At 46.8% G+C, this 25,333-nt stretch overlaps 1 protein-coding gene across 1 annotated transcript in view; it reads right to left on the bottom strand.

Moving 5' to 3' along the window:
* Window positions 1-4,826: 4,826 nt before the first annotated feature.
* Window positions 4,827-25,333, bottom strand: part of pcyox1l (prenylcysteine oxidase 1 like) — a gene marked incomplete at both ends in the record, with an annotated part of 52,535 nt that continues 32,028 nt past the window's right edge. Inside the window, 4 exons of the mRNA XM_083646419.1 lie at window positions 4,827-5,076; window positions 8,818-9,232; window positions 14,649-14,789; window positions 23,684-23,895. Coding sequence (XP_083502545.1) covers window positions 4,827-5,076; window positions 8,818-9,232; window positions 14,649-14,789; window positions 23,684-23,895 — 1,018 coding nt within the window. The remainder of the gene's footprint in view (window positions 5,077-8,817; window positions 9,233-14,648; window positions 14,790-23,683; window positions 23,896-25,333) is intronic.

The raw sequence follows: 25,333 nt of genomic DNA on the forward strand, positions 1-25,333 counted from the left end.
CGTTTTCAGATAATCAACTTCCAAAGTTTGGTGGGTGATAGCAAGTGGGCAATGTCTGTCTGTCTGTTAGAATTTTTGTCCCACTGATGATGTCACAATGTCTATGACATCATCAGTGACATCATTATTGACCAAAATCATCTTATGACATCACTGATGATGTCATAGGCACTGATAATGTCATAGGCATTGTTACATCGTGACATCATTATTGATCAAAATCATCTTATGACATCACTGATGATGTCATAGGCAAGCATTGTGACATCATCAGTTACATCACTATTGACCAAAATCATCATCATCACCATATATAAAAGAGAGCAAGGTCCTGGGAAAATTTGTGTGACTGCTGCTGAGAAAAAGCAAGCTCCATGGGCCAGAGGCCAAGCTACGAGCGAGGCCGCGCAGCGTGCAAGCCTAGGAATCTCATGCACGATGCCTAGTTTCACAAAGAAATCCCACTATAAACCATCAATCTGGGTTGTTTCACCTTTGAAAAATGCGTCCGCCAGATTAAAGACAACACATTACATGTTGACTGATGTATTTTCTCTAAATATCCACGTTGGTTATTTTCCTTGTTAGGCATAGTGGTACCTGGTGGAGATCTGCACGTGCACTTTTCTACTTGTTAATGCAATGTTGACATTGTTTGAGATGTCTTTGTTATGACAACTTGACATCAACCAAGACAACATAACTTGTCAATGTCTTCATTATGACAATTTGTCATAACCAATACAACATAACCTGTCAATGTCTTCGGTATGACAATTTGTCATAACCAAGACAACATAACCTGTCAGTCTTTGTTATGACAACTTGACATAAGCAAGACAACATAACCTGTCAATATCTTCATTATGACAACTTGACATTAACCAAGACAACACAGCCTATCAATGTCTTTGTTATGACAACTTGACATTAACGAAGACAACATATCCTATCAATGTCTTTGTGATGACAACTTGACAATAACGAAGACAACATAGCCTATCAATTTCTTTGTTATGACAACTTCACATAACCAAGACAACCTGTCAATGTCTTTGTTATGACAACTTCACATATTCAAGACAACATAAGCTGTAAATGTCTTTGTTATGACAACTTGACACATTAACTCATTGAGTGCCAATGACGACTATCGTCGTCAATTGCGTTTTTTGACGGTGGGACGTGGATCAAAGCCTGATGCATCTCCTGTGAAAGTATGGGGGATGTCGAATGTGTAGAAGCTATTTTACGGACCCATTAGGTGGCGACAGTGCTCTCCAGATTAGAGAAAGGTGAGGAAAAACAGCAGAAGAAGCCCCGTGATGAAACGGAAACCGATGCTGGAGCCAGAGCCGTATAGATTGCTCTGGCTGGAGCTAACGTTAGCTGCGAACAGCAGTCAATCCGCTCCCACAACTGAGCCCCTCTGTCTCTGCTGCATAGTTTCTCCACACGATTAGCCGCCAGAAAAGCAGCACCCGACGCCGAAGGGCCAAACCATTCTCAGCATTCCGGTTTGGCTTTTCGGTGTCGCGCTGGGAGCCGGCGCACAAAAACGGAGCGCTCCGAAAATAGACGCTGGGTGCGTGTTAGTGTGGGGATGAGTTTCTCCCAGCTCCGCCGGCATGCAGGCTGTGTGTTGGTGTGGGGGTGAGTTTCTCCCAGCTCTGGCATGCAAGCTGTGTGTTGGTGTGGGGATGAGTTTATCCCAGCTCCATGCAGAGATTTGTCGCCTGACGCAGGTAGCAGAGATTCGAGCAGAGCCACTCCCACAGAGGAGGAGTTTGCAGTTGAGGGGGGTGGGGGTGCTGTTTTATTGAAGGAAATTACTGTTCAGATGTTTCAGGTCAGAAAATATTAGCTTCAGAGTCAGTGATTTGCTTGAAATGCTTCATTTCACAAAAGGCTCATTATCTCAGCTTCTAGTCTGAAACGTCTGTTTTTGGTGAAATCAACCTATCTTCTCCGGCTAATAACTAAAGAACGGAAAATGATATCAATAAACTTTTTTTTGCTGATGATACAATAGAGTCTCATCGTTCTTTGTGCGTGTTCGGTGTTTACATAGTAATATCACACAATATTCTGTGGGCCTCGAGAAATCACTGAAAACGCTCTGAAAGGGCTGGCACTGGGAGCATCCGTTTTCCAAAAGTGGCTGGCACTCAATGAGTTAATGAAGACAGTGTAATTACACTTAATGACATCTTAATGTTATGTTGTCTTGGTTAATGTCAAGTTGTCATAACAAAGACATTGACAGGTTATGTTGTCTCGGTTAATGTCAAGTTGTCATAACAAAGACATTGACAGGTTATGTTGTCTTGGTTAATGTCAAGTTGTCATAAATGAAGACATCTCAAACAATGTCAACATTGCATTAACAGTGACATAATTTACCGAAGGACACTTCTGCTGCATTTGTTTATGGTAGGAGCTGGCAAGTGGAAAACGTGTCATGTCCGACCTACGTCTGTTCGAGCTTCAAGTCGCAAAACCATGGATGCTAATAGCCGTTAGCTGTGTAAGCTAAAAACTAATAACAACATTAAAGGTCCCAATTCGTGCAGCTGTAACCTCTTAAAAACGTGTGTCTCTGGTCCATAAAACATGATTCTGGATTAATTTGTCGAAAATATAGCAACCCCGTTTGTTCTGATGGAGTTGTCACTTCCTCATCTCGTTGCGTCCCAAGAATGGTCTGTTTCTATAATATATTCAGAACTAACAGTTCCCATTGGCCGCTGAGGGAGAGTCCGCCCCAGGCTCCCAGCGGCCAATCAGATTAGCGTCTGTGGACCAGCACGCTAGGTTGTGTCCACAACTAACGTTAGCAACGAGCTATCGCTAACTTAACGGTTGCTACGCTAAAGAGGACATCTCAAAATGCCTAGACTTACCGAATGCACCTCCGCAGTTGCTGGATCACGTACAGTTGGCGTCGCTCCAGCTAGAAGTGTTAATTTTGTGGCTATAGACAAAATGGTGCAGGTAGCTTGTGTGAGAGAGACTGCACGCAGTATGTTTAAGGACCCGAGTGACATCACATTAACCCGTCTGGGGGAACAGAACGTTAGGGGGCGTGGCTTGAAGGAGACTGCAGGGGGAAGCTGGATAGGGACAAATCCAACTGTGGCAGTTCTGAGCTTGTGACCACTCATTACAGGGAGGGATGACAGCAGTATATATGCATTTACAAGTAAAAACAGCTTTTTCACGGAATGGGACCTTTAACATTAGTTGTATGGGTTTAACCAACTATTGTATTGGCATGTTGATTGGTCTGAAAGCTTACTATTGTTGAAAAGAAAAGAATTGTCAAAAATGTGTTTTAAATTCTTACAATCGTGGAGGCCATGTTGAAATGATGCACTGGGAGCAACTGGGGGGTGAGAAATCATACCCAAATTTACCAGTAGTAACTCCCAGTTAACGTGTCGTTTTTTGTTGTTGCTAGTAGCAACTGACAATTTGCCACTTGCCAGTTATAAACGAATGCAGCAGAAATGACAACAGTCATAAACATTCATAAAGCCTCCATGTTCATGACAGGAGTCATGTCATGGTTATGACTGTGTCATGTCAGTCGTAAAGTGTAACTGAATTCTGCATATAATTCATAATAAATAATAGCATTTTCCCCATCATCAGGCAAATAACTATATAATGTATAAATAATAGGCTATATAAATAATAACTTGGTTACATGTTTGTTGCAAACAGCAGAAAGTCAACATTTTGTAGAGCATTAGAGGTCCATTATATACTGTACAAACAATTGTGAACATTTCACCTAGTAGGAGAATTTAGATAGATGAATATGAAAAAAAGTTCTGGATTATCAGTGCTGCTAAAACAAAGTGTTTTGGTTTGGAATAGGAGCAGCTGCAGATCATAGCGCTGAGGGGGACTAACTATTGGCCAATCAGCGTCAATAAAGAACCCAAAGGGCGGGACTAAGCCGTTGTCAAGTGTGCTGAGGAGTAAGGTTAATAACAACAATGGCTGTGGCTGCTGCCAGCTATCGAGGCTGTTTCAAATTGATTAAAAACACAAATTATTTTGAAAACCGAACGGCACTCTGCTTGGAAGGCATTTATTCAAAGGGGAGATGGTATTTTTACGTTCTCCTGACTGGAGTAAGTAACATAAGATTCAGGCGATAGATTGGTCTCTCGTGATTGGTGAGGGAAAATGGAATTCCCCTGGGGAATCCCCCTCATAGAAATGGTTTAAAAAGAGCTCAATCTCCATATGGAAAGGGTGTAAACGAGTTGACAATTCAGTCTGATATCAGGTTATGTCAAATCATTAGAATCTAATTTTCTACCTTGGGATATAACTAGAGAAACATTCCTGATGTGATTGCACTAGAGAGCAAACCAACAGATATGTTTTTGTTACAGTGTTGCAGACAAAACACCTGGGATGCGTCTAGCCATGGCAAGAGTAAACCAATTTTTGTTTACATTTCGCAAACTGACATCAAGCACTTGGGTACTTTCTGCTCTTTCAGGTAGAGCTGGGCAATATGGTTGAAATCAATATGATAATCGTAATGATTTTTCTCGATATCGATATGTATGCAGAATCACGTTAAATAACACAATTAATGTTCATCTCATTGAACCGAATGGTAATGTTATGTGTGATGTCAAACAAAACAGAAATATTGAAATAATATTCCTACCATCATCAGAAATGTGTCAAGAAAATAAAACATCTTCATATCATCACAATATGATTCCACTGAAAGACGATAAACGATAATACAGTATTGAATTATCGCCCAGCCATACTTTCACGCCTCCAGTCTTTTGTCTTCATAGCTCGGTCTTGATCTTATGCATCAGGTCTTTCTGGTCCACCATGTCGGTCTGTCTGGTCCAGCGGTGGTAGGCCAGCAGGGCGATATTCTTGGCAGCCACAGCGCTCATCTCCATGGCGCTGCCCACCCACTCCACCCCGTTCAGGTAGTACAGGTTAGAGGCCAGCTCCACCGGAGGCAGGCCCTGCACGCTGCCGTATGCAGGGTAGGCCTGCCACTCCCTCACCTGCACAGAGTAGTAGGACCTGGAGAGAGAGCGGGAGGGAGACAGAGAGCGAGAGAGTGTAAGAATCAGGAAGCAATTAATGTGCATAAAGTGTTTTTTATTACCAATGAGTGAATGCTCTGTAATGTAACTAACAAAATGAGACCAGCCGTGTCTTTGTGTCCAGCTGTTCCTGTGCTGTGCTGAATTCTATGAGAAGACTTCAGCTCCTCTTGGCCCGAGGTTTGGCAGAAAATCCAGCAGATGTGATGTTTCTGCGTGTTCCCGAACCTGCCTATCAGCGTTTCAGCCAGTAAATACACCAGCGAAGAAAAAGATCCACACAGGCTAGAACAGGCCAACGTTAGCTAATGAAGTCTACGAACGTCAGCAGCACTAGGTATGTCAACAGTTAACTGTTAACCGCCGAGAACATCTTTGACCGGTTAAGCATGTCGGTTATTTAAAGCAGCTACGAGCAAGATTTTCGATTGTTATTAAACAGTATAATTATAATATTGATGCATCACATCTTACCTATAATCGTAGCTGAGACCAAAGCCGTGTGAATCGGAGATTGCTCTCTTGATGATTATAGAGTCTGTGTCTGTCTACCAGCGAGCCGGATAAACCCGGAAGTGAAACGAAACGGTTTACGGCAGCTGCCTGCCTTCAACCGTTTCGCTCTGCCTAGCAACAGACCATAAACACGGAGAACGCCATGCAGGGGCTTGCTACTCTCGTGAACATCTCTCATTATATTCTAACAGTTTGTTTGGAAGTTATTTTGTGGTTATGGCCGAAGTGGCTGCTGTAAACCGTTTTATTTCACTTCCTGATCTGCCCCGGCCGCAGACAGACTAATCGTCAAGACAACACTGGCCGATTCACTCGGGGTTCAAGCGAGACTACTCGGCGTTGGTCTCGTCTACTATTAGAGGTAACATGTGATGCATCGATATTAAATTTAGACTGTTTAATAACAATCGAAAATCTTGCTCGCAGCTGCTTTAAACGGTAATTTTGCATGTTAATTTGCATACAAGTGTTGCCAATCTGGCTATTTTTTCCTCCTTTGTGGGGAGCATGTTAACATAAGTATATTAAAACATGGCACAAGGGTTAAATGTGTATTGTAATTCAAGCGGATTTGGGTGTGAAAAGCACTGCAGTACCGGACTCTAAAATAATAAAGTACTCTAAAATAATGGTCGCATATGCCGTCTGCCATCTTATTTCATGTTTTTTGTTTTTTTTGTACATTAAATTATTAACCGGTTAAGGGTGTCACTTAATCTAAAAGTAAAATTAACCGAAAACTGACATCACTAGTCAGCACACAACCTGCAACAGCACTCGACTAAAAAGTCCACCTAAGTAGAAAAAGAAGAAAGATTGATCTAGTGAAGACCGTCTGGCCAAACGGCAGCAATGTGACGGACGTCAGTCAGAGGGAAACTAGTCTCGCTTGCCAGACTTCCCTCCCTTGTGGGAGAGGAGTCTGGCAGCGTAGATCTCCACTCTGGACTTGCGGGGGGAAAAATGCTGTTTGGTTGAACCTAGTCTCGCTTACCAGATTTGACACGCACAGCAGCAGAGGCATTTGAAATGGACTAGGGATGTTCATTTTGAAAAATGTCCAAAATCGAAAATCGGGGAAAATTAACGATCAATTATCGATTATCGATCATATTAATAATATATATATATATATATATATATATATATATATATATATATATATTTTTTTTACAAAATGAATGCCTATGGCAGAAAATACGAAAGACAACGTGTTCTCCTCAATGAACTCTTTATTTCAATGTGTCTCCTCTACAACACTGTGCTGTCCCCGGCGCATGCCGGTGTGAATTTCCCATGTTTAAAACAGTTTTGTTGGCACAAAGGCCCGTGCCCAGCCAGAAAACTAGAGACTATATGAAGCTCCACCTCACGTTAGTCGGCTGTTTAATGGAGTGGTGCGAGGAGGAACGAATTCCACCCAAACCTAGTCCGCAAAAAAAAAATAATAATAAAAGAAATAATTAATAATAACAATAATCGATAAGAATTCCACATGATCGATTCCATTCCTTAACGATCAATTATCGATTTTCGATAACTGATGAACATCCCTAAAATGGACAGATTCGTCACGGAGGGAGCGGAAAGGAAATCCATATATGCTCGCGCCAGTCAGTCAGAGCGGGTCGGAGCCAATGGCAGAGCTTTCAGGGAGCGGAAAAGGATTTTCATCCGCTGGCGACTGAAATGGTCGCCACCAATGGCGGAGCTTATACCAGCAGCCTGTTTCCATGCATTTAGACTTCTCTCCCGGAATGGAGGGAAGTCTGGCAAGCGAGACTAGGGAGAAACAAGAGTCGGGGCCATGTTTTCGGTTCATGGAGGGACCTTTTATGTTAGCCTTAGCAGTTTAGCTTGTTGGGTTAGCTGCTGTTTACCATGAAACTTACAACAGAAGATGTGATACCTCTGTGTTTTTACAGAATAAACAGCTGGTTGGAGCAAAAAGTGATGCACAAAATGACTAATATATTGACTTGTGGTTTTGGCTGGCTATAGAGCTTGGGAGACATGATTGTGCATTGCATTCCGGGATTGTTTTCGCCATATTGGTTGTAATGCCTCTTTTGTTTGTATCCATAACTCATTCATTCGGCTGCTACAAGAGGACACTGCCAGCTGCCATCTTGCTTTGTGGTCAAGTTTTATACCTTTTCCATCGTGAGACTTATGCCGCATTCCAGACAACTCGGAGGTGAGAATTTGCCTGTTGAAAAGTCCCACCTCCGACCCTCAAAGCGTTCCAGCTGCACAATGCTTTTGTGTGTTGGGTGACGTCAGACAGCTGATTCTCCGTGAAAGTCAGGGTAGGTTTCACCCGTCCACCCGAGTTTACAACTCGGAGCTCCGACTTTGAGTGGCGTTCCAGTGTACTTTTTCTAGAATGAGATCAGAAAATCCCAAGGTCCAAGTTGTCTGGAATGCAGCATTATTATTGCAGCTTTTCACACAGCACAGCTGTCCCATTTCACCAATAAAAGGAAGCGAAAGCAAAGAAAATACTTGAACGCAAAGAAAATACTCAGGGCTAAGTGCAGAGACTGTTTGACAGCTACCAAGATTGGTGACAGTGGGCGGGTCTCCAGACACAATGTCACATTCCCGAGGACAACTAGATAACGTTAGCTTGCTTGCTGGTGCGGCTAAAATAGCTAATCGATTTACCACCCAGAAGCTCGGCTAATTAATCCAATAATCTTAACGTTACAGTCTTGTGTGGATAATGTAACAGTCGCATTATGCCTAATCTTACTACCGTTATGCTTCTGGAACATTGTTTGGTTGCAGTAACAGATCAAGGCCCGGTGCCACTAGCGTGTTTGCTCACATCCCAGCTCACACCAGGGAAGCAGGCCGCTCCTCCTGGCTCATGCTACTGCCACTTCCCCGCAGCCAACGCAAGCCAAGACACTACAAAACCTGCCACAATAACGTCCGCTAAATCATTCAGAATCCTTCCCAGCCATCCCGGGGCTGATCTGGCTGATAAATTGGCCAGGTTGCCGGTTTGTGACTTTTATCAGCAAACGTTAAGAAGCAACCAACACCTCCTATGCTGTCAGCCTGTCCGTCTGTGTTGACCAGGCAGCTGCTGGGCTTGCGCGAGCACACGCTGCCTGCAGTTACTGTAATGGCCACCGGTGTCTGTAAGTTACACATACGGCGGCCTTTAAGTAAGTAAGTGCTTGTGATGGCAGACCTGAAGAGAGTCTTGAGCTGTGTCTTGCTCAGAGGCTGGGGCGAGAACACCTTGTAGACGGCGGCCTCCTGTGGCTGTTTGCGTCTGAAGCCGGCTGAGATGTTGACAGGACTCACGCTGGCGGCGCTGCAGAAGAACAGGCCGGGCGTGTCCGTGGTCAGCACGCTGGCGAAGGGGAACAGGCGTGGCTCCGGGAAGCCGAACTGGGAGGTGTTGAGGTAGCCGTGCACCATGGTGGCCACGGTCAGGTGGTAGTGTCCGGGCAGGGGGGGGAGGGGAGGCGTGAAGCTCTGGAACTGGACTCCAGACTCCATGCTGGACTGGAGGGGCGTGGCCAACACCACAATGTCATACAGCTCTGACCCCGCCTGTGATGATGCCGTGGTGTAGCTCAGCTGGTATTGCACTGCATCGCCTGCAGGGGGAGCACGAGGTCACATGACTACAGTCAAGGATGCAATAAATGTAAATGTGTTCATGATTAAAGTCTCAGTGTGCCCAAAACTACGTACTGTACGCAGGGGCTGCAAGTGCAACTAACGAATATTTTCATTACCGACGGATATTGCCATTTGAAACATAGCCAGGGTCTTATGCATGACCCATAATACTACTACAGTACTTAAAGGCTGGAACACATCAACCCCACTTCAAAGAACTAGCGGCAATGAAAGCAGACTCTTGAATTGCATCACATCTCCAAAAAATGTGCACTTGAACACACCACTAGCACGTACATTCTGCACCTGCATGAGACCGAGGACTGCAGATATACAAAGCAGATACATGAAACAAAGCAGCGTTTGTCTACCGTTTTCACACCACTATTACGCACCATGTAAAGAGTTTCCTAACTACTTCTAATTGAGAATATCTCTGATACAGAGGTTTTCAAAGTGGGACCCCCCCCCCCCCCCCATGGGGGGCTCAAAACAGTTTCAGGGGAGGCTCAGTTAATGGAAGTGAAAAATACTACATTAGTACCGTAATAATAATTATAGCTGCTGCGCAGCAATGGTCGGGTCGTGGCCGGGCAAGTCTCAAGGCTTTGAGCTATTATGACATCAAAATTGCTCGAGTGACATCAGTGATGGCATCACAATTGCTTGAGTGACTGATGACATCACAAATACAACCTAATTGCCCTAGGTAATTAAGGCAATTAGGCTATACATGGGGGCAGAATTCAACGTTTTGATGCACTGTGGGCTCAATTTTTGACCAATCGAAATTCTGTTTGATACTTTTGTGTAGGACAGTCTAACGATGCAGATGCTGAAGTTTGGTGTCGTTTGAAGAAAAAATGTGGGAGGAGTAGGGTTTAATTAGTTTTACAGTTTTTGCAGTTTTGTGGTCTTTAGACTTCATAATTGGCCATAGGTTGCATTGTACAAAAGTTTCTCCTTATTTGGGCCCACATTTCAGTCAAAGTTGCAAAGCTGTAGCACGTATGGCTGATTTTTTTTATGAATTTTCAAAGTTTGAAACTTTAGACGGTCGCTGTAGTGCCGCCGTTAGGACTATTGGCGCCAAATTTGCGTCAAAGTCATAAAACTAAACAGAGAGCGATGGTGAGTGAGGGTTTTGAGATAAGTGATAAACCTCAGTGCTCCATGGTAGATGGTATCTAGCTTGTGTAGGCATTGCGAAGATGCATGCATGTATAAAATATCACCATAGTCTAGCACAGAGATAAAAGTGGCAGCAACAAGAAAAACAGGTCTTATTTCTCAAATAACAAGGCCAGGTCGAAACCTGGCATAGCCCCGGTGCATGGTATCGTCACGCATTTTTTCCAAAGGTGGGTTGTATCATTTTAGATAGTTATTGTCATGCTAATGCCTGTGCAAGTGGTCATTTTTCTGATCAGTTTGTTTTTAAGTACTTATTTGACATATAAAAAGGGATGATTGACAGCTGTGGCAGCCAGTCTCAAGCCGTCATCTACAGGCTACAGGCTCTTCACCTTATAGATCTGTTTGGGACTAAAGCACCTGGGGGTTAAGTTACTGACATGGTGGTGAATGTGAAGTTGTTTAAAGGGGACCTACTATGCCTTTTACCTATTTCAGTTATTTATATATTGTGTTATGATGTCAGATATCTATGGCTAAACATAGTCAAAGTTCCAAAACTTGAGGTTAACATGCAGAAATTCTGCCTTTAAGTCAAAAGCCCTCACAGAAGGTGATTAACAGCTGAGCTGAAGGAGAAATTAGTTCTACTGAAAAACAACTAAAACTAAAATGGAAGAACTGCAGTGTGTTAGGGAGTACACATACTGTGACAGAGGACTAAAGAGAGGATTTACTGTCTAAGGAAACCAGAAAATTTCACTTTTGAATAGCTGAAATCAGAGAATTAGGACATTTTCCTTAAAGAAATGTCTAAATGATTAATAGATCATCAAAATAGGCAATTAATTTAATATTTGGCAATTCATCTATGAATTGACTAATCGTTGCAGCTCTTTATAAGTTTTTATAAAATGTATTTTCATGTATTTTCAAAATACAAAATACGTATTTGTATCTCAAATACATTTTCAGACAGGTATTTTGTATTTGTATTGTGATACATTTTTTGAGCAAGTATTTGTAATTTGTATCAAAATACTTTATGATGTATTTTCGCCCATCTCTGTGTAAGAATTGTATTGAGCTTGAAATTAACGATAGCCTATGATACATTATATTATATGAGCTATGAACGTGAACACAACACCATTTATATTATTGCATGTTTTTGTAGATTGTGTACATTGTGTAGATTACAATTATTATGCTTATTATTATTATTACTATGCTAAGGAAGGTAGGTGAAATCGCTGTCCGTTCTGAAGAGCTATTCAGTTGGTTCATGAAATCGCTGGGCTGCGTGCCCTCCAGTGTTGCTCAGAAAATAATGTGTTTTATTAGTTACTCCAGCTACGTTATCGTTTATTTTAATACACAATGGTTTTAATGGAAGCAGACTAGCATTAACCGCTTGTCTGTTTTGCCGGTTTTTGTCGGCTTCATATTACTCTAACCTAACAACCGATAACGATAGCTGGAATAACACAATAATAGACACATATTTTCAGAACTTACCAGGTTTTGCAACTAGCATATGCCAGGAAATGTGTAAGGTAGGTGAAATCGCTGTCCGTTCTGAAGAGCTATTCAGTTGGTTCATGAAATCGCTGGGCTGCGTGCCCTCCAGTGTTGCTCAGAAAATAATGTGTTTTATTAGTTACTCCAGCTACGTTATCGTTTATTTTAATACACAATGGTTTTAATGGAAGCAGACTAGCATTAACCGCTTGTCTGTTTTGCCGGTTTTTGTCGGCTTCATATTACTCTAACCTAACAACCGATAACGATAGCTGGAATAACACAATAATAGACACATATTTTCAGAACTTACCAGGTTTTCCAACTACCTGCATATGCCAGGAAATGTGTTTTATAATGTTAACTCCCGGGTCTAACCATAACATGGGGCCTACACAAGTGTACACAACAACCAGCCAATAGCTAATCGCTAACGCGTTAGCGTTAGCTTACAGACACTGGAGGTTTTATTTTTGGTATTAAAGCAATAAACGTTTTTATATAGATATCTCAGGGAAGTGCTTTGACTGTGGGGATGTTCGTTCAATCTTCACAAGCTCCTCTCTTAGCTGTTGTAAGGATATACAGAGAAGAGACCAGGCAGGCTGGCTAACATTGTGTAAAACAGAAGGAACACACTGCTTTATCTGTCTACCAGACTGTATATCGATGGACCGCGTTAGCTAGCTAATTAGCCATGTTAGCTGCCTCAGTAGGTAACGTTAGCCTATAGAGAGTATTTATCTGACGTTTATGTTAGCTACTCCTCAAACCTGCGGGTGGAAATGGTTTATGCGATGCGATGTATGTTGAAGCAAGACAACGTTTTAATGTACCTTGAATTTGACAAATTACGACGGGTCGTGCTCACGCAGATCTAAGCCCTGGCCATCCTAGGCTCAACGCGAGAGAGTCTTGCGTTGAGGCTATGGCCATCTGTATTTTTACAAACGCCGAAATATTCCCATACAGCCGACGTTTTTAGATGGGGGAAAGTTCAGGGGGGTCCTTGCGTTCTCCTGCTTTATCACACACATGATTGTAAACACACAGGGACAGCTTCTCACAGCTCCTCTCTACTGTGCGTCTGGCATGCAGCAAGGGGGAGGGGCCGCGTAAGCTGCATTCTGCAAAGCGACCTGGGCACGTTGTTTTGGGGAAACAGCTGATACCGTGAGGAAGGTATGACGGCAAATCTTAGTGGGGCAGCGGCGCCCTCTAGTGGCCGGCCGCCATTTAGTCGGCTGAAAAGGTGCATATTTGTCTTGGCGACATGCGGGAACATAAGGCCCCTGGTGCATTACCAGCACCGGGGCCAAAAATCTTGCTGAACACAAAGTTTGCCGTCTCAGGGAGATGCTGCTGACTTTAGCATGCAGCAGGTTAGCGTTAGCTAGGTAACAGGAATAGTGTACCAGAGTAGATGGGGGAGATGCAGTGGGCAAGGCATGAGGTTTTCCCACGAGGACCAGAAGTAACCATGAAAGCTGTAATTCCTCTAATGGCCACTTGAGGCAGGGCTGAGAAGTCCTGTTGTTCCAGTTCACCCCCATGTTAAATGGTCATGGTTAATGGTCCTTAACATGGTTTTGGTCTATATAGCTAATTTCACCTTTTCAAAACAACTGTATGGGGGTAATTTTTTATATAACTCGCCTGTTTGGAGTAAAATAGATGATAGAAAAGGGGGCGATTGACAGGTCACCTGTCCAGTGATCACGCAGCTTGCCGATCACGGACCAATAGCAGGCGGAGCTGCGGCTCTGGGTAAACCCCCATCTCACGTGAGCTGCACAAGGACTCAACCCATTCCCTCCCACTCTGCTGACGAAAAATCAAGATGGCGACGGCCACCACTTCAACTCAAAATGGGAGGCCAAAATCAATGGGATAGCTTTGTCCATATTTTTTAGGTCAGTGGGGAGATGCTGCTGACTTTGGCATGCAGCAGGTTAATTAAGCAATATAGCATGAGAGCCAGTGTGTTGTGGCAAATATATCCCGCTGATCAGCTGTTATCCCACGAGGCCGCAGGGATAACTGCTGAGCAGCGGGATATATGCCACAACACACGCTGCTCGAGTGCTATATTGCTTATATAAAACGGTTTCCAAGTATGATAATATAATAATAATAGTAATACTATAAGTCCGACTGCCATGGCATTCTGGTAGAGTCAGTTGAAACACTACTGTAAGGCGGGACTGCAAGAACGTGCGGGTGATTTGATTGGATCGTTCTGGAGACTGAAGTTGACATTGGCCAATCCTGGCGCTTGCTGAGAAGCTGAGAGCTTTCTGGAAAGCCCGACACGCAGCTCGAGCGCAGCGCTGCATTCTCAGCGCTTGCTGAGAAGCTGAGAGCTTTCTGGAAAGCCCGACACCCACTAACGTTACGGGGTTAAATGCGGGGTTAACAGCCCTTTTTTTGCAAAGAAGACATTAGCCCGCATCTATTCTTGTACAAAACATAATTTTCTGCGAAGTATTAGTAAAGTTATAAGCGAAGATCGATTCACAAGGATCTGACAGCTGTCTCCGCCATTTGTTTTTTCTACATTGTCATTTGAGGTAACCAAAGCCTTTTAGTAAGAGAGTTGCCATGGCAACTCAATAACCCATGGCCATGGGTTATTGGAGTGGGTTACTGGATTTATACAATGGCTGTGAACCAATCAGATTGCTTGATTTGAGAGAGCCGCTTTATAACGTTGGATAGCTAACAGGAATAGAGTACCAGAGTAGATGGGGGAGATGCTGCTGACTTTAGCATGCAGCAGGTTAGCGTTAGCTAGCTTCAGCAGACCGGAGCACACCAGCTTGTTGCCTCCTTCCACCGCCCACAGGTTGGTCTGGGCACCAGCTAGAGACACAGCGCCTAAAGCACACACACACACACACACGCATACACACACACACGCATACACACACACACACACACACACACACACACACACACACACACACACACACACACACACACACACACACACACACACACACACACACACACACACACACACACACATGTTTTAATAATAATAATAAACCAATTATCAGCATTTCCTGTTTATTCCCAGAGGCAAACCCCTTGACTCCAAGCTCCTCCCTTCCTCTTCACACAAATTGATCTTCCTCTCCTCGCTCCTTTTTTCTTTTCTTTCTTTTTGATCAGGTTTTTCCCCCAATGAGCCTTTTTCACAGCAGCCATTTTGTGTCTAAAGGGCAGGGTAAACACATGTGCAAATCATTAATCAGGGCCCCAGCACTGGAACACCTAAATGGATTGGTAGTTGAAAACCCTCATTAATGTTTGCAACCAAAACACCTTGCCTTTTTAGATACAAAATGGCTGCTGTGGGAAAGGTCAATTGTACTTGGCCAATTTCCCCCGCTGTCCCGGTCGGTGCTCCACCCCCTCTGACAATCTGAGTTGTAGACTAGCACATGCTTCCTCCAGTACATGTGCAGTCGCCAGCCATTTCTTTTTTTTAACCCTGGTCTCCGTGGTGGTAGAGTGCTTTTACCTCTACACTACCTCCTCTCCTGACCAGTTGATAGTTGGCCCTCTCCTCCTCCACGCTCTCCTAGCTATCACATCCTCTCTTCCTTCTGTCACGGGTTCGGTTCTCAAAAGAGATAGGCTCGTGTCTAGATGAACTGGACCCGCAACATACCACGGCAGAATGAAATAACCACAAGGCTGTCAGATGGAAAGTTAGCAAAAGGGGGGTTGACTTACCACGGGACAGCCCAAGCTGGGGTGTGGAAGCTAGCTTCAACCAGCTTCCGTTCATTAGTTTTAGACGCTAATAGAAAAGTATCTCACATACACACTCACACCCATACGTGAAAATAAAGGAATAAAGAGAATAGAACAGGAGTGGCAGAGACAACATGTCTTCCTTGTGTGGGCTGACAGAGAGAGCACCCCGCAGCCTATGGCCACGTCATATAGATTACACTCAAGTCAACTCCCACTTTCCTATGACAGCCTCACGCGACGTCATAAATCACATAACAGGGGTAACCGACAAACATCATACTAACGAACTGTGACACTTCCCTCTCTCCTCCCCATCACATCCTCTCTCCCTCCCTCCCTCATAGTGATCACATCCTCCCTCCTCTCTCCCTTCCCTCTCCTAGCCATCACATCCTCTCTCCCTCCCTCTCATGTCTCCCTTCCGTCGCCTCCCGATCAATCCTCTCCCTTCATATCTTCCTTCCCTCTCTCCTCTCCATCACATCCTCTCTCCCTTTCCTCTCCTCCCATCACATCCTCTCTCCCTCCCTCTCTCCTCTCCATCACATCATCTCTCCCTCCCTCTCTCCTCTCCATCACATCCTCTCTCCCTCCCTCTCTCCTCTCCATCACATCCTCTCTCCCTCCCTCTCTCCTCTCCATCACATCCTCTCTCCCTCCCTCTCTTCCTTCCCTCTCTCCTCTCCATCACATCATCTCTCCCTCCCTCTCTCCTCTCCATCACATCATCTCTCCCTCCCTCTCTCCTCTCCATCACATCCTCTCTCCCTCCCTCTCTTCCTTCCCTCTCTCCTCTCCATCACATCCTCTCTTCCTTCCCTCTCTCCTCTCCATCACATCATCTCTCCCTCCCTCTCTCCTCTCCATCACATCATCTCTCCCTCCCTCTCTCCTCTCCATCACATCCTCTCTCCCTCCCTCTCTTCCTTCCCTCTCTCCTCTCCATCACATCCTCTCTCCCTCCCTCTCTTCCTTCCCTCTCTCCTCTCCATCACATCCTCTCTCCCTTTCCTCTCCTCCCATCACATCCTCTCTTCCTTCCCTCTCTCCTCTCCATCACATCATCTCTCCCTCCCTCTCTCCTCTCCATCACATCATCTCTCCTTCCCTCTCTCCTCTCCATCACATCATCTCTCCCTCCCTCTCTCCTCTCCATCACATCATCTCTCCCTCCCTCTCTCCTCTCCATCACATCCTCTCTCCCTCCCTCTCTTCCTTCCCTCTCTCCTCTCCATCACATCCTCTCTCCCTCCCTCTCTTCCTTCCCTCTCTCCTCTCCATCACATCCTCTCTCCCTCCCTCTCTTCCTTCCCTCTCCTCCCCATCACATCCTCTCTCCCTCCCTCCCTCATAGCCATCACATCCTCTCTCCCTCCCTCTCATGTCTCCCTTCCGTCGCCTCCCGATCAATCCTCTCCCTTCATATCTTCCTTCCCTCTCTCCTCTCCATCACATCCTCTCTCCCTTTCCTCTCCTCCCATCACATCCTCTCTCCCTCCCTCTCTTCCTTCCCTCTCTCCTCTCCATCACATCATCTCTCCCTCCCTCTCTCCTCTCCATCACATCCTCTCTCCCTCCCTCTCTTCCTTCCCTCTCTCCTCTCCATCACATCCTCTCTCCCTCCCTCTCTTCCTTCCCTCTCTCCTCTCCATCACATCCTCTCTCCCTCCCTCTCTTCCTTCCCTCTCCTCTCCATCACATCCTCTCTCCCTCCCTCTCTTCCTTCCCTCTTCCCTCCCTCTCTTCCTTCCCTCTCCTCTCCATCACATCATCTCTCCCTCCCTCTCTTCCTTCCCTCTCCTCTCCATCACATCCTCTCTCCCTCCCTCTCTCCTCTCCATCACATCCTCTCTCCCTCCCTCTCTCCTCTCCATCACATCCTCTCTCCCTCCCTCTCTCCTCTCCATCACATAATCTCTCCCTCTCTCTCTTCCTTCCCTCTCCTCTCCATCACATCCTCTCTCCCTCCCTCTCTTCCTTCCCTCTCTCCTCTCCATCACATCCTCTCTCCCTCCCTCTCTTCCTTCCCTCTCTCCTCTCCATCACATCATCTCTCCCTCTCTCTCTTCCTTCCCTCTCTCCTCTCCATCACATAATCTCTCCCTCTCTCTCTTCCTTCCCTCTCTCCTCTCCATCACATCCTCTCTACCTCCCTCTCTTCCTTCCCTCTCTCCTCTCCATCACATCCTCTCTCCCTCCCTCTCTTCCTTCCCTCTCTCCTAGCTATCACATCCTCTCTCCCTCCCTCTCTTCCTTCCCTCTCTCCTAGCTATCACATCATCTCTCCCTCCCTCTCTTCCTTCCCTCTCTCCTCTCCATCACATCATCTCTCCCTCCCTCTCTTCCTTCCCTCTCTCCTAGCTATCACATCATCTCTCCCTCCCTCTCTTCCTTCCCTCTCTCCTCTCCATCACATCCTCTCTACCTCCCTCTCTTCCTTCCCTCTCTCCTCTCCATCACATCCTCTCTCCCTCCCTCTCTTCCTTCCCTCTCTCCTAGCTATCACATCCTCTCTCCCTCCCTCTCTTCCTTCCCTCTCTCCTAGCTATCACATCATCTCTCCCTCCCTCTCTTCCTTCCCTCTCTCCTCTCCATCACATCATCTCTCCCTCCCTCTCTTCCTTCCCTCTCTCCTAGCTATCACATCCTCTCTCCCTCCCTCTCTTCCTTCCCTCTCTCCTCTCCATCACATCATCTCTCCCTCCCTCTCTTCCTTCCCTCTCTCCTAGCTATCACATCATCTCTCCCTCCCTCTCTTCCTTCCCTCTCTCCTCTCCATCACATCCTCTCTCCCTCCCTCTCTTCCTTCCCTCTCTCCTAGCTATCACATCATCTCTCCCTCCCTCTCTTCCTTCCCTCTCTCCTCTCCATCACATCATCTCTACCTCCCTCTCTTCCTTCCCTCTCTCCTAGCTATCACATCCTCTCTCCCTCCTCTCTTCCTTCCCTCTCCTCTCCATCACATCATCTCTCCCTCCCTCTCTTCCTTCCCTCTCCTCTCCATCACATCATCTCTCCCTCCCTCTCTTCCTTCCCTCTCCTCTCCATCACATCCTCTCTCCCTCCCTCTCTTCCTTCCCTCTCTCCTCTCCATCACATCCTCTCTCCCTCCCTCTCTTCCTTCCCTCTCTCCTCTCCATCACATCATCTCTCCCTCCCTCTCTTCCTTCCCTCTCCTCTCCATCACATCATCTCTCCCTCCCTCTCTTCCTTCCCTCTCCTCTCCATCACATCCTCTCTCCCTCCCTCTCTTCCTTCCCTCTCTCCTCTCCATCACATCCTCTCTTCCTCCCTCTCTTCCTTCCCTCTCCTCTCCATCACATCCTCTCTCCCTCCCTCTCTTCCTTCCCTCTCTCCTCTCCATCACATCCTCTCTTCCTCCCTCTCTTCCTTCCCTCTCCTCTCCATCACATCCTCTCTCCCTCCCTCTCTTCCTTCCCTCTCTCCTCTCCATCACATCATCTCTCCCTCCCTCTCTTCCTTCCCTCTCTCCTCTCCATCACATCCTCTCTCCCTCCTCTCTTCCTTCCCTCTCCTCTCCATCACATCCTCTCTCCCTCCCTCTCTTCCTTCCCTCTCCTCTCCATCACATCATCTCTCCCTCCCTCTCTTCCTTCCCTCTCTCCTCTCCATCACATCATCTCTCCCTCCCTCTCTTCCTTCCCTCTCTCCTCTCCATCACATCATCTCTCCCTCCTCTCTTCCTACCTCTCTCCTCTCCATCACATCCTCTCTACCTCCCTCTCTTCCTTCCCTCTCTCCTAGCTATCACATCCTCTCTCCCTCCCTCTCTCCTCTCCATCACATCATCTCTCCCTCCCTCTCTCCTCTCCATCACATCCTCTCTACCTCCCTCTCTTCCTTCCCTCTCTCCTAGCTATCACATCCTCTCTCCCTCCCTCTCTCCTCTCCATCACATCATCTCTCCCTCCCTCTCTCCTCTCCATCACATCATCTCTCCCTCCCTCTCTTCCTTCCCTCTCCTCTCCATCACATCCTCTCTCCCTCCCTCTCTTCCTTCCCTCTCTCCTCTCCATCACATCCTCTCTTCCTCCCTCTCTTCCTTCCCTCTCCTCTCCATCACATCCTCTCTCCCTCCCTCTCTTCCTTCCCTCTCTCCTCTCCATCACATCATCTCTCCCTCCCTCTCTTCCTTCCCTCTCTCCTCTCCATCACATCCTCTCTCCCTCCTCTCTTCCTTCCCTCTCCTCTCCATCACATCCTCTCTCCCTCCCTCTCTTCCTTCCCTCTCTCCTCTCCATCACATCATCTCTCCCTCCCTCTCTTCCTTCCCTCTCTCCTCTCCATCACATCCTCTCTCCCTCCCTCTCTTCCTTCCCTCTCCTCTCCATCACATCCTCTCTACCTCCCTCTCTTCCTTCCCTCTCTCCTAGCTATCACATCCTCTCTCCCTCCCTCTCTCCTCTCCATCACATCCTCTCTCCCTCCCTCTCTTCCTTCCCTCTCTCCTCTCCATCACATCATCTCTCCCTCCCTCTCTTCCTTCCCTCTCTCCTCTCCATCACATCATCTCTCCCTCCTCTCTTCCTACCTCTCTCCTCTCCATCACATCCTCTCTACCTCCCTCTCTTCCTTCCCTCTCTCCTAGCTATCACATCCTCTCTCCCTCCCTCTCTCCTCTCCATCACATCATCTCTCCCTCCCTCTCTCCTCTCCATCACATCCTCTCTACCTCCCTCTCTTCCTTCCCTCTCTCCTCTCCATCACATCCTCTCTCCCTCCCTCTCTCCTCTCCATCACATCATCTCTCCCTCCCTCTCTTCCTTCCCTCTCTCCTCTCCATCACATCCTCTCTCCCTCCCTCTCTTCCTTCCCTCTCTCCTCTCCATCACATCATCTCTCCCTCCCTCTCTTCCTTCCCTCTCTCCTCTCCATCACATCCTCTCTCCCTCCCTCTCTTCCTTCCCTCTCTCCTCTCCATCACATCATCTCTCCCTCCCTCTCTTCCTTCCCTCTCTCCTCTCCATCACATCATCTCTCCCTCCTCTCTTCCTACCTCTCTCCTCTCCATCACATCCTCTCTACCTCCCTCTCTTCCTTCCCTCTCTCCTAGCTATCACATCCTCTCTCCCTCCCTCTCTCCTCTCCATCACATCATCTCTCCCTCCCTCTCTCCTCTCCATCACATCCTCTCTACCTCCCTCTCTTCCTTCCCTCTCTCCTCTCCATCACATCCTCTCTCCCTCCCTCTCTCCTCTCCATCACATCATCTCTCCCTCCCTCTCTTCCTTCCCTCTCTCCTCTCCATCACATCCTCTCTCCCTCCCTCTCTTCCTTCCCTCTCTCCTCTCCATCACATCCTCTCTCCCTCCCTCTCTTCCTTCCCTCTCTCCTCTCCATCACATCCTCTCTCCCTCCTCTCTTCCTACCTCTCTCCTCTCCATCACATCCTCTATCCCTCCCTCTCTTCCTTCCCTCTCTCCTCTCCATCACATCATCTCTCCCTCCCTCTCTTCCTTCCCTCTCTCCTCTCCATCACATCCTCTCTCCCTCCCTCTCTTCCTACCTCTCTCCTCTCCATCACATCCTCTCTCCCTCCCTCTCTTCCTACCTCTCTCCTCTCCATCACATCATCTCTCCCTCCCTCTCTTCCTTCCCTCTCTCCTCTCCATCACATCCTCTCTCCCTCCCTCTCTTCCTACCTCTCTCCTCTCCATCACATCCTCTCTCCCTCCCTCTCTTCCTTCCCTCTCTCCTAGCTATCACATCATCTCTCCCTCCCTCTCTTCCTTCCCTCTCTCCTCTCCATCACATCATCTCTCCCTCCCTCTCTTCCTTCCCTCTCTCCTCTCCATCACATCCTCTCTCCCTCCTCTCTTCCTACCTCTCTCCTCTCCATCACATCATCTCTCCCTCCCTCTCTTCCTTCCCTCTCTCCTCTCCATCACATCATCTCTCCCTCCCTCTCTTCCTTCCCTCTCTCCTCTCCATCACATCATCTCTCCCTCCCTCTCTTCCTTCCCTCTCTCCTCTCCATCACATCATCTCTCCCTCCCTCTCTTCCTTCCCTCTCTCCTCTCCATCACATCCTCTCTCCCTCCCTCTCTTCCTTCCCTCTCTCCTAGCTATCACATCATCTCTCCCTCCCTCTCTTCCTTCCCTCTCTCCTAGCTATCACATCATCTCTCCCTCTCTCTCTTCCTTCCCTCTCTCCTAGCTATCACATCATCTCTCCCTCTCTCTCTTCCTTCCCTCTCTCCTCTCCATCACATCCTCTCTCCCTCCCTCTCTTCCTTCCCTCTCTCCTAGCTATCACATCATCTCTCTCTCCCTCCCTCTCTTCCTTCCCTCTCTCCTCTCCATCACATCCTCTCTCCCTCCTCTCTTCCTTCCCTCTCCTCTCCATCACATCCTCTCTCCCTCCCTCTTTTCCTTCCCTCTCTCCTCTCCATCACATCCTCTCTCCCTCCCTCTCTTCCTTCCCTCTCTCCTCTCCATCACATCATCTCTCCCTCCCTCTCTTCCTTCCCTCTCTCCTAGCTATCACATCATCTCTCTCTCCCTCCCTCTCTTCCTTCCCTCTCTCCTCTCCATCACATCCTCTCTCCCTCCTCTCTTCCTTCCCTCTCCTCTCCATCACATCCTCTCTCCCTCCCTCTTTTCCTTCCCTCTCTCCTCTCCATCACATCCTCTCTCCCTCCCTCTCTTCCTTCCCTCTCTCCTCTCCATCACATCATCTCTCCCTCCCTCTCTTCCTTCCCTCTCTCCTAGCTATCACATCCTCTCTCCCTCCCTCTCTTCCTTCCCTCTCTCCTCTCCATCACATCCTCTCCCCCTCCCTCTCTCCCTTCCCTCTCTCCTCTCCATCACATCATCTCTCCCTCCCTCTCTTCCTTCCCTCTCTCCTAGCTATCACATCCTCTCTCCCTCCCTCTCTTCCTTCCCTCTCTCCTCTCCATCACATCATCTCTCCCTCCCTCTCTTCCTTCCCTCTCTCCTAGCTATCACATCATCTCTCCCTCCCTCTCTTCCTTCCCTCTCTCCTCTCCATCACATCCTCTCTCCCTCCCTCTCTTCCTTCCCTCTCTCCTCTCCATCACATCCTCTCTCCCTCCTCTCTTCCTTCCCTCTCCTCTCCATCACATCCTCTCTCCCTCCCTCTTTTCCTTCCCTCTCCTCTCCATCACATCCTCTCTCCCTCCCTCCCCTCCATCACATCCTCTCTCCCTCCCTCTCTTCCTTCCCTCTCCTCTCCATCACATCATCTCTCCCTCCCTCTCTTCCTTCCCTCTCTCCTCTCCATCACATCATCTCTCCCTCCCTCTCTTCCTTCCCTCTCTCCTCTCCATCACATCATCTCTCCCTCCCTCTCTTCCTTCCCTCTCTCCTAGCTATCACATCCTCTCTCCCTCCCTCTCTTCCTTCCCTCTCTCCTCTCCATCACATCCTCTCTACCTCCCTCTCTTCCTTCCCTCTCTCCTAGCTATCACATCCTCTCTCCCTCCCTCTCTTCCTTCCCTCTCTCCTAGCTATCACATCCTCTCTCCCTCCCTCTCTTCCTTCCCTCTCTCCTAGCTATCACATCCTCTCTCCCTCCCTCTCTTCCTTCCCTCTCTCCTAGCTATCACATCCTCTCTCCCTCCCTCTCTTCCTTCCCTCTCTCCTAGCTATCACATCCTCTCTCCCTCCCTCTCTTCCTTCCCTCTCTCCTAGCTATCACATCCTCTCTCCCTCCCTCTCTTCCTTCCCTCTCTCCTAGCTATCACATCATCTCTCCCTCCCTCTCTTCCTTCCCTCTCTCCTCTCCATCACATCCTCTCTCCCTCCCTCTCTTCCTTCCCTCTCTCCTCTCCATCACATCCTCTCTCCCTCCCTCTCTTCCTTCCCTCTCTCCTCTCCATCACATCATCTCTCCCTCCCTCTCTTCCTTCCCTCTCTCCTAGCTATCACATCCTCTCTCCCTCCCTCTCTTCCTTCCCTCTCTCCTCTCCATCACATCCTCTCTCCCTCCCTCTCTTCCTTCCCTCCCTCCCCAGCCTTCTGACCTGTGAAGGCGGGGATGCTGACGTTCTGCCCGTAGTTGACCCTCATGATGGGTGCGATGACTTCGTCGATGAAGCGCTGGGACACGCCCAGCTCCAGCAGCGAATCAGAGAGCGGTCGCCGGGTCATGTTGATGAAGCCACTCCCACCCAGGGAGCCCAGCAGCTCCTCCACCGAGCTGAAGGCATAGCCATGGGCCTGGTACTTATATATCCTGCACACAGAAGACACACACTCAATTCAAAAGGTACTTGATTGGCATGATGGAAACTTTATCTTAGATAAAACAGATGTTGACAACGTTTTTTTGGGGGACATCATTTGCACAATATTCAATATATCGTATCGTGACTTAAGTATCGTGACAATATCATATCGTGGGGCATCTGGTGATTCCCACCCCTAATTGCCATCAACAATTAAAACATTACAACCAGATTAGCAAACATGACAATGTGACAATAACAACAACAAATGATTCGATAATACTAATTATAGTAGTGAATCACTTAGGGCTGACCCCAAAAAAGTAGACGCTTCGAAGTTTCAATCGTCGCCATCGTAATCAACGCCCAAATCAGCAATCAATGCTTGGGTGGTGTAGCTTCGTGAGACAGTCTTTATTTTCCTGGGTGGGGTCCTTCCAGCAAACACTGTTTTTAACACTCGACAGCACCACGCGCCATGCACACAAACAAAGCTTACTTTCAAACGGCCAGCAGCAGCCAGCAGCCGTAGACAGTGAGCTGTGGACCTGAAAGAGCTTGTGTTGTAAACATGTAAAGAAGAAACGTATACATTCTTTCCTAATTTCAATCCAGTTTGAGTAACGTTACAACTACTGTTCAAGTGAATTCAACTTGTTTGTTTATATTAATGTTATGAAGTAGGGATGGGCATCGAATTTCGAATTTCCGTTGTTATTATCAAGGTCGACTTTTATTATTGAAAGTCGAAATTCGAAAAAAAAAAAAATTTTTTTTTTTTTTTTTGTGTGTGTGTGAGTGAAATGTTGCATTGTCTCCCCTGATTCTAATTTCTAAGTATAGTCGAATCGCTTGGTTTGAGCAAGTAAAACAATTTTTATAAGCATTTTAAGCAAGGTTTATGGAAAAATGAATTGGGGATGAAATCCCATGAAGAGGGAGAGGGGGTGACTATGGCACCCCTTTGGCACTCAGACCTGAGCCTACTAAATATTTAATGAACCACTCATGATTGTCAAAACTGTTTTTTATTTTCAAAAATGTCAATGTCATGTAACATGTTCTTTACTTCAGTGGTGCAATGCTTGTTTGAGCTAAAAATCCACAGCAGAAGCTTTTTCTATTAATTAATAAAGCCTTAGACTTAGAATCAGGGGAGACAATGCAACATTTCACTCACAAAAAACATTTTTTTTTTTACATTTTTTTTTTTTTACATTTTAATTTTAATTTTTGAATTTCGATTAAAAGTCGACTTTGGGCAGCGAATTTCGAATAGTGTTTTTGCTAGAAATGCCCATCCCTATTATGAAGTAGCAGCAGTGACAGATACACAACTCTCCTTGGGGAGCTCAGAGAGCAGGGAGAAGTCCGCTAACATTACAATGAGCCCACCTGAATAAATTAACATTTTGTGGCAAATAATATCTGCACTCCGTGTCTAAC

The sequence above is a fragment of the Poromitra crassiceps genome (assembly GCF_964638095.1).
Source record: "Poromitra crassiceps genome assembly, chromosome: 1".
In the NCBI taxonomy this organism is placed as follows: Eukaryota; Metazoa; Chordata; class Actinopteri; order Beryciformes; family Melamphaidae; genus Poromitra; species Poromitra crassiceps.